At 52.9% G+C, this 10087-nt stretch overlaps 1 protein-coding gene across 2 annotated transcripts in view; it reads left to right on the plus strand.

Moving 5' to 3' along the window:
- Positions 1 to 7139, plus strand: part of LOC109481444 (neurogenic differentiation factor 1-like) — a 13429-nt gene extending 6290 nt beyond the window's left edge. Inside the window, exons 1-2 of one of the 2 annotated variants that reach the window (XM_019784031.1) lie at positions 2643 to 2696; positions 5319 to 7139. In XM_019784031.1, the coding sequence (XP_019639590.1) occupies positions 5355 to 6476 (1122 nt within the window). In that variant the 5' untranslated portion in view covers positions 2643 to 2696; positions 5319 to 5354 and the 3' untranslated portion in view covers positions 6477 to 7139. Of the gene's footprint in view, positions 1 to 2642; positions 2697 to 5318 lie in introns of those variants that run through there. The other variant, XM_019784030.1, reaches the window with a different exon arrangement.
- Positions 7140 to 10087: the final 2948 nt, after the last annotated feature.

Below are 10087 nucleotides of genomic sequence, written 5' to 3' on the forward strand. Positions count from 1 at the left end.
AACCCCCCCCCAGCTCGTTATGGAGCAGACGTCCCCCCTTAACGTCCGGCGGAAAGCCTAATGTCATCAGCGGTCACGGCGGCCGCCCTGATGGAAGTTTGTTCGATCCGCCGTTACCAGCAGAGTTCCCGGATTATCCACTTTGCCCACGAGTCGGTCCGAAACGCAGTGCAGGGATGTCCTCTGCTTTCAACGAGCGACGGCAAAAGGAATATTGCAACAAAATCGAGTTAAGAGTACATTTCGGTTCCCCAAACGACTCAGGGGATATGGAAGAGTAAAACGTACTCAGCTACAACCGAACATTAGGCTGAGTAGTGCTGCGTACCTGACTCCTGACAGCCGTTAGCCTGGGTGCCAGACTGTTTCCAGGGCCTGACTCCTGAGAGCCTTTAGCCTGGGTGCCAGACTGTTTCCAGGGCCTGACTCCTGGCGAGCCGTTAGCCTGGGTGCCAGACTGTTTCCAGGGCCTGACTCCTGAGAGCCTTTAGCCTGGGTGCCAGACTGTTCCCAGGGCCTGACTCCTGAGAGCCTTTAGCCTGGGTGCCAGACTGTTTCCAGGGCCTGACGTCTGAGAGCCTTTAGCCTGGGTGCCAGACTGTTTCCAGGGCCTGACTTCTGAGAGCCTTTAGCCTGGGTGCCAGACTGTTTCCAGGGCCTGACTTCTGAGAGCCTTTAGCCTGGGTGCCAGGCTGTTTCCAGGGCCTGACTCCTGACAGCCTTTAGCCTGGGTGCCAGACTGTTTCCAGGGCCTGACTCCTGGCGAGCCGTTAGCCTGGGTGCCAGACTGTTTCCAGGGCCTACACGGACTAGTTTCTCGGCTCCAGAGCCTACTCTCCAAGCAGATCATTAGTAACAAAAGACAGTATCAAATTGGCCAGGTATGTATCCATCGGACAGATGGACATTGCCAGAGCCAACATGCCCTCAAGGAAATTATACCCCCCCCCACACACACAATTCTGGGCCTAGCGTGCTCTGCTATGGGTCTGGCATCTATAGGCTACACAGCCTACAGCGCGCCTGTTCTACTGATGTAGCCGTAAGTAAGTCTGAGAGCCTTTACCAGCGAGCCAGTTCTACACTTATGCACGGCGAGGCTAGCCTGTGCGCCTATAGCGCGGCCCAGCCTGTTGTACTGGTAGTATTGTACTGCAGTACGGTACCCTGAGACTGAGAGCCTTTACTTGGCGCACCTGTTCTACCCTACAGCCCGGCGCCCAGCTGCGCTACAATCCTGCCATTAATTAGCGAACCCCAAACCTGCCGGAGCCTGGTAGAGCTAGGCTAGTACACTATTATGTGAGTCTGTGCGTCTTTAGCGCGGTCCAGCCTGTTGTACTGGTACGGCCCTACATTACTGTAGAGTAGAGCACAGTTCTACACGGCGCCCAGCTGCGCGGGAATCCCGCCATTAGCGATCCCCGAACTTCCCGGAGCCTCACGAGAGACGCGCCCGCCGGCAGGTCGGATTCCTGCGGCGTTTTCCCGGCTCGGGAGAGAAACTGACAGAACCTGCACGTTACAGCCAACAGCAGTGACAAATAGCTACGGATTCTGGCAGAAAGCCTGTAGTGTGGTTTTTGCTAATGCCTTTGGAAAAACTTTTTAAGCTCCACACATCTGCTCCCATGCCCCCGGCCCCGCTCCACCTGTGTAGCCTCTACTTTTACTTCGGCTTACCGCTGGAAAAATATTAGAAATTGGCACAAATAAAGGGGGGAATAGTATACCAGGGGAGTTATCCGGCCAGAGAGGGTACATTTTGCCGGTATACTATTCCCTTTATTTTGGCCGATTTCTACTGTTTTTCCAACTAGCGATCCGCGGTGCCTGTCGGAGGCTACTACCTCCAAGCAGAGGTTGTGGGGGATGAGCGTTAGCTTTTTATATATGGCCGGGTTTTTTTTGCTACCCCCACCTTGAGTCACTCATGGTCCCTCTCTGGCCAATCGGATACTGTTTTTTTAGACGCTAGGATCTGCTTAGACCACGCTTAGACCGCCTGTCTCCTCTATTTTTGAGACCCTAGGATCTGCTTGGACCACCTGTCTCCTCTATTTTTGAGACCCTAGGATCTGCTTGGACCACCTGTCTCCTCTATTTTTGAGACCCTAGGATCTGCTTGGACCACCTGTCTCCTCTATTTTTGAGACGCCAGGATCTGCTTGGACCACCTGTCTCCTCTATTTTTGAGACCCTAGGATCTGCTTGGACCACCTGTCTCCACCCGGCCACACACACACAACCCTTCCTCCCTCAGCCCCCCCCCCCCGAACTCCAGGCTCTGGCACCTGTCTTCACCCGGCCTGTGATTGCCGGTACGGGCGGCGGGGCGTGTTTGCAGAGGACTTAGTGGCGCGCGCGGAGATACAATTACATGATTAAAGTGCTTTCTGGTGGGCAGTTCTATTAATAATTTCACGGTGCGGAGACCTGATGTAAAACCAGGAAGTCGGCAGTGTTTACAGACCCGCGCGGCAGAGTAAACCGGCGATAATATTGCCCATTGACGTCACGAATCACCCTGCACTTATTGGCACGGACTATGGTGTAACAGTCTGATACCGTCATCATCGTGTGGATAACTGTTCCTCCTGCCTTAGCTAAGCGGACTCTACCCTGTCTGCACAGCTAGTCTGCGCTCCCATTACTGAGAGCCATCAGCGTGCAGAAAGGTTCGTCGCTAAAGACAGGTAAAATTTGCCCCGATATGAAGCGGCCCGTCCAGCGCGCCATTCCCGGCCGCCCCTAAGTAACGTTTCCGGGCCTGATGATGTTTGCTCCGTAAAACGTCTATTTGCGCAATTTGCTGTGAGGCGACCTGAGGATGGACTGTCCCATCGACCCGCGGGGTCGTTAATGTGAGATTTAACCGCACCGGGCCAGCCGTACAGCCTAGCAGGGCCGTATAGCATAGCAGGGCCGTATAGCCTAGCAAAGCCGTGTAGCCTAGCAGAGCCGTGTAGCCTAGCAGAGCCGTACAGCCTAGCAGGGCCGTGTAGCCTAGCAGGGCCGTGTAGCCTAGCAGGGCCGTATAGCCTAGCAGAGCCGTGTAGCCTAGCAGAGCCGTGTAGCCTAGCAGAGCCGTGTAGCCTAGCAGGGCCGTGTAGCCTAGCAGAGCCGTGTAGCCTAGCAGAGCCGTGTAGCCTAGCGGGATCGTTAATGTGAGATTAAACCGCACCGGGTACAACCGTATAGCCTAGCAGGGCAGCTCTGTACCGGGTACAACGTCTGGAAGCGGCTGGAAAGAGTTGGGAAATAGACATGATATGCCAGGGCGGTTGGTCCTCGCTTAGAGAACAGTTTGCCGCTGCCGAAGCCTGGTAGAGGCCACGTACCGAAGCCTGGTAGAGGCCCCTTACCGAAGCCTGGTAGAGGCTACGTACCGAAGCCTGGTAGAGGCTAGGTACCGAAGCCTGGTAGAGGCCCCTTACAGAAGCCTGGTAGAGACTACATACCGGGTACAGCCATGCCCCTACCCGCACCGTGCGGACGCGGTGGCCCGTCACAACAAGCCGGCGGCCGTGAGTTGGTTTATTGTAAGTAATTAAATCATCTCGGACGGAACGACTCGGTTCCCGGGGGAGCGGCTGGGTTAGAGCCGCGGCCGCTCGGCGAGCTGGGACCGCTCAATTCATTACCGACTCCGCGGGAGCCGGCCTGATTTACTGGTATAGTCTCCGCAAGACTAACACTGGTTAAAAAAACTGACTTTCCAGGACAACTATTTCCCTTTTTCCGGAATTCTAGGATGCATATACACCGTAGGAAGGCCTGGTGGAGGATTCAAAGGGGGAAATTAACCCTCTCGCGGACTGACACTCTTGACCCCTTTATTTTTCTGGGATCCGTACCCCCGTAGGAAGCTGGGACCGACTCAGCTGGAGGCCGCCTGATTTACTGCGCCAATACGTCAGCGTGGGGACAACAAACACCGTTCAGGAGGAGGCAATAAAACCATTATAACATGTTGCCATCCGCAAATAAAGCCATTATGCCATGTCTCTATCCGATAGCAGAGGGAAGGCATTAAAGCCTTTATAACATGTTGCCATGGGTTAGCAGAAGGAAGAGAATAAAACCATTGTGCCATGTTGCCAGGAAGGCATTAGGCCATATTCTGCATTGTGACATGTTGCAATGCGCATGCTCTAGGTAAACCGAAAGCCGCCCTTTCCGAGAACATCTCCCGGCCGCCTGGCCAGGTCTGTTGCCATGGTGATGTGCGTCACATCACCGCCAGCTGACGTCACGAACCGCAGTGTCCCTGTTGTTGTACATGTAGCGTGTTGCGGCAGGTGGTTGTATGTATGTGCCGTAAGAGGTGACTGCTATGGCGTCTGCATGTGTGTGTGTGTGTGTGTCGTGTGTGTGTGTGTGTGTGTGTGTGTGTGTGTGTGTGTGTGTGTTTGTGTGTGTGTGTGTGTGTGTGTGTGTGTGTGTGTGTGTGTGTGTGTGTGTGTGTGTGTGTGTGTGTGTGTGTGTGTGTGTGTGTGTGTGTGTGTGTGTGTGTGTGTGTGTGTGTGTGTGTGTGTGTGTGTGTGTGTGTGTGTGTGTGTGTGTGTGTGTGTGTGTGTGTGTGCGTGTGTGTGTGTACGTGTGTGTGTGTGTGTGTGTGTGTGTGTGTGTGTGTGTGTGTGTGTGTGTGTGTGTATGTCTAGATCTGTATGTATGTGTGCGTGAGTGTGTGTGTGTGTGTAGTGTGTGTAGTGTGTGTGTGTTTGTGTGTGTGTGTGTGTGCGTGTTTATGTGTGTGTGTGTGTGTGTGTGTGTGTGTGTGTGTGTGTGTGTGTGTGTCTAGATCTGTATGTATGTGTGCGTGAGTGTGTGTGTGTGTGTGTGTCTGTACGTGCCGTTAACTATTGTTGTTGTTTCCTGCAGCTTTGGGAGACTGACGCCCCTGCCCTAACTAGGAGAGAAGGACATGGACGGTGTGTCTGTGTGTCTGTCTGTCTGTGTGTGTGTGTGTGTGTGTGTGCGTGTCTGTACGTGTCGTTAACTGTTGTTGTTGTTCCCCTGCAGCTTTGGGAAACTGACGCCCCTGCCCTGACTAGGACCATGCCAGGCGTGGCGGCAGAGAAGGACATGGACGTTGTGTCTGTCTGTCTGTGTGTCTGTATGTGCCGTTGTTTTGGCTAACTCTGTTGTTGTTGTTTCCTGCAGCTCTGGGAGACAGACGCCCCTGCCCTGACACGAACCATGCCAGGCGTGGCAGCAGAGAAGGACATGGACGGTGTGTCTGTCTGTCTGTCTGTCTGTCTGTATGTGTGTGTGTGTCTGTACGTGACGTTAACTGTTGTTGTTGTTGCCTGCAGCTTTGGGAGACAGACGCCCCTGCCCTGACACGAACCATGCCCGGCGTGGCGGCAGAGAAGGACTTGGATGGCGACGAGCCGATTGACGACTGCGACTTCTCGGAGGACGGCGAGGACAGCCCGGAGGGGGAAGAGGAGGACGATTCGGAGGCGGCAGACGGGGAGGAGGGGGGCGAGGGCGGGAAGAAGCCGGGCTACACGCTGCGCGTCCGGAAGGGCTCCAAGAAGACGGATTCCGAGGAGGAGGCGGCACCGAACGCGCCCAAGAAGCGCGGCCCGAAGAAGAAGCGCATGACGAAGGCGCGAGTGATCAAGTTCAAGATGCGTCGGTCCAAGGCGAACGCGCGCGAGCGGAACCGCATGCACGGTCTGAACCGCGCGCTGGACAGGCTGCGCGAGGTGCTGCCCTGCTACTCCAAGAACCAGAAACTCTCCAAGATCGAGACTCTGAGGCTGGCGCGGAACTACCTGTTCGCGCTGACGGACATCCTGCGCACCGGCAGCGTGCCGGATAACGTCACGTTCGCGCAGACGCTCACCAAGGGACTGTCCCAGACCACCACTAACCTGGTGGCGGGCTGCCTGCAGCTGAACCCGCGCACGCTGCTGCCGGAGAAGGACATCGACCCGCTGGCGTACATGTACCACAGCCGCCCGGCGCCGCTAGACCCGGGCTTCGGCAGCGGGGACTGCCAGTTCACGGCGCCGGCCTACGGGCTGCCGCTGCCCGAGAGGGACATGTACCCCGCCCAGGTCTACAACGGCGCCGCCGACGTGCCGCAGACATACCCCACCCCGCCCTCCAGTGTTGACGAGCCCTACCGAGCTTCCAGCGAGGACCCGGCGGGGCTGCGTGGCGCTCCGTCCCGCCTGGAGCCGCACGGCGCCCCGGTGCCGTTCCCGACGCCGTCCCAGTCCCTGGCGGCGCTGGAGGAGACCATGAAGGCCATGGTGGGGCCCGCCAACTCCAGCAACTTCCACGTGCCAAGACACTGCGGGGCTCCAAGTCTCGCCGAACCACATCTCGCCATGGCCGAGAATAATCCTGACTGTGACCTGACCTTGGATGACCTTGTGACGTACGACGCGCCGAACTCGCTCATGGAGCAGAACTTGCACCTGCTGGACACGTCTTCTCGCGAGATCTTCACCGAGTAGCGAGAGTGCTTCCACTCAGACAGATCTTCACGTGTCTTCTCGCGTGATTTCCACTGTCTTCTCGCGTCTTCTCGCGTGATCTCTACGTTCCTTCTCGCGAGATCTCGAGATTAAAAGTGGCCACTTCCAAGAGTAATAATCAACAGGCAACTCAGCCTTTTCATTTGTAGAACGTTGAACAAACTCGACATGTGCATTAGAAGGGACCGAAGTGACGTAGGTTGGCCAGTCACTGTTGCTCGGTTATTTCCGTTGTTTATGAAAACTGGTCTACAAAACGGCGGTTTTTCTCGTCCACCTTAGATTGGAAACAAGTAGTGACCTGATCATCAGTACAAACACTCTGGATGCTCCAGCAACTTTAACCCCGTCGCCATGGCGACGTAAAACCAGTCTTATCCAGTCGCCAGTTGGTAGTTTATAGTGCCTGATGTAACAGCTGGGGATGTGTAGGTGCAAGCCGATAGTGATAGGAACATTTTCTATGGCGTTCACCCTCTGACTTGAAGTTAGAAAAAGGTTTAAAAACACAAAGCATTTAGATGTAGAGGCGAACAAGTTTTCTTTTAACTTTTAACTATCAACCAGGAACTTCCCTTGTACCCCCTGACCCACCCCCTGCGTTGGTGCACCTCCGCACCCTTCGGCTGAAGGGTGCCCCCCACCCCCATGCACACCCTCCGCCCGACCCCAGCCCTACCCCTGTACCCCCCATCCCCATGCACACCCCCTGTGCCCCGCCATTGGAGGTATATCGGAGGAAGATGGCGAGCAATCAAATATAGTGCATCCGACTGGATTAGGACAATGGCTGCTATAAAACACGTGTATTGATTTCCCCATCAGCACGGGCGACTGGCTCCCATCAGCGCGGCTTCAGCGGGCAAATTTCACGCTGCGCGATAACAAATCTACTACGGGACCAGCCCAGCAGTTCGATTCTATTTAGTCCCCAGCAATCACCGGAGTTTATCATGGGGGAGGGGGGCGGGCAGCATCAGTGGCGAGGCAGCGGGAATGGCTCCACACAAGCTAGCGTACACAACACAAACTTGCTGCATCCAGCCTAACACAAACTACCTACTCCTAACATTCACTAGCTACACACAACACAAACTTGCTGCACCCAGCCTAACACAATCATGGGGGAGGGGGGCGGCCGGCAGTAATGGTGGGGCAGCGGGGATGGCTCCATGTAAACTACCTACTGCTAACATACACCCAGCCTAACACAAACTAGCTACACCTAGCAAAAACTAGCTACACCTAGCACAAATTAGCTACACTCAACCTAACACAAACTTGCTACACCCAACCTAACACAAACTAGCTACACCCAACCTAACACAAACTTGCTACATACAGCCTAGCACAGACGCATACAAAATATCAGGTTACGTGTAACTGTACGACTGGTTTGTAAAAGATGGGAGCCGAGTTTCCGAACCTTATAAACAGGACTCAGTAACTCACCCTTATAATAATTATATACACACAAGTTATAAATAGGAAACGTCAGTAAAGGTCAAGTTGAAGTTGTAGTTTTGATGAAGCGGACTCATGGAGTATTTTGAAGATTGTTACTCTTTAACTTATTATAAATCTTTAACTTATTCTATCAACAAAGTTCCTGTTTGATGTTCTAGACTTAATTTATTGATTTCTATGTGCAACTGTCTACGTTCATATTGTTGTCGTTGTTGTGTTTTATATTTGTGAACAATGTTTGTATTTTTGTAAGACTGTTGAGGACAAAGTCCCTTCCGGATGGCAATATGATTGCGCTGATTCCTTGTGAAAGTTAAGATGAAACGTTTAGATTTTGTACACGTGGAGACTGATTATGTATGATGAAGAGAGTGACTTTGTTACCACACGAGTTCATAAGCTGACCATCATCTCAAGAAATAAACGATTTGTCCGGATCCGAGGTGAAAACTAACATTGTTCTGTAACCTTCCTATTCTGTCTGAAACAACAGTCTGCTTTTGTTGCCATGAAAACCATCAGACCACTCTATCCCTCTCGTTGCCATGGAAACCACCTGGTCACTCTATCCCTCTCGTTGCCATGGAAACCATCAGACCACTCTATCCATCTCGTTGCCATGGAAACCACCTGGTCACTCTATCCCTCTCGTTGCCATGGAAACCATCAGACCACACTAACCCTCTCGTTGCCATGGAAACCACCTAGACCCTCCCCATAGCCATGACGCTGTTCTGTTGACGCTGTTCTGTTGTTTGTTAATTAGAAAAGCTGATGATAACGAACAAAATCCCGACATTCCATTCTGTAGCGGCTCTGCTGCTTCACGTAGCGGCTTTCTAAGCACTTTTGTTTATTCGAGCCGGAAGTAAAAATGTGACTTAGGTACTGTCCATTGCGTGTTAGACTGTGTTCATTGTTATCTAGTTTAGTAAGACATGAGAAGATGTCTTCCCGACGGGAGCGATGCGAGGTCTGACAGATTCCGACACGTTTCCGATGATGAGAAGTTCCCATCGATTATCAACGATGTCGGGAATACCGACACGTTTCCGATGATGAGAAGTTCCCATCGATTCTCCGCGATGTCAGAAGTACGGACTGCCTCTGCGTAACGGCACCTCTGAACCGGCGCATTATTTAATTATAGGGCCCGAATTTATACACCAATTCAATTGACGACTTGGGTCGATAATTTCATAGCAATAATTCCTGGCAGAGCAATATGACATGAGTCCAGGCCGGACTATTGCCGGCTGTTTATCACTAAGTACCGGTGATTCAGTCCTTCCCTGCTGTACAATAAACTTTGCCGCGAGTTTCCCTCGTTATCTGTGGACTTTTGTGTCTTGTGTTTATCTGTTAGATTTGCACGGATCAATGTGAAAACAGAGGGGGAGGCGAGGGGGGGTGCCCTGAACAGAGATGGGGGGTGGCAACCGGCATTTAGATCATTACTGCGCAGGTAAGGGAAGGGAGACAAACAAGAGAGTTGCCTAGCCTAAACTTGGGGATAGATCGCCTGTATCATTGGCGCCCCCTGTCGGCGTGTCTCCAAACTCCAGGCTGTCCAGGACGACATCCCAGCCAGCGTCGCGACCAGCGGCCGGAGTGATATCATGCGGACATACTGCGGGCCAACGGACAATGCGCACGGTTTGGTTTGGTTGAGCCACGTGAACAGTCATTGGCGCTAACGGACGTTTTCTGCCATTGTTCAAATCTCGAGAATAACGAAGGCTGACATGTGACTATGAAGATACTTGTGTTAAAATTCTCTCCCGGTATTAAACTAAAGCAGGGTAGCCTGTATCACGTACGCCGCCTAGCGGTGTGTCTGCAAAGCGCAGATCGGTTACAGTCAGGGTGCAGCAGCGTGGTGCAGATGCCGACATAACGGGGCATGTTTCTTATCAGCATCACTGCAGATCTACGTCCTCCCTAAAATAGCCGCCCATACAACATACAACATACAACATACAACATACAACATACAACATACAACATACAACATACAACATACAACATACAACATACGACATACAACATACAACACAAACTGTTGATGCTATGGCTACACTTTTCTGCAAGATAACGTTTAACGTATCCAATCCTCGTACCAC

This window comes from Branchiostoma belcheri, unplaced genomic scaffold, assembly GCF_001625305.1.
Source record: "Branchiostoma belcheri isolate BF01 breed outbred unplaced genomic scaffold, Haploidv18h27 scaffold554, whole genome shotgun sequence".
Taxonomy (NCBI): domain Eukaryota; kingdom Metazoa; phylum Chordata; class Leptocardii; order Amphioxiformes; family Branchiostomatidae; genus Branchiostoma; species Branchiostoma belcheri.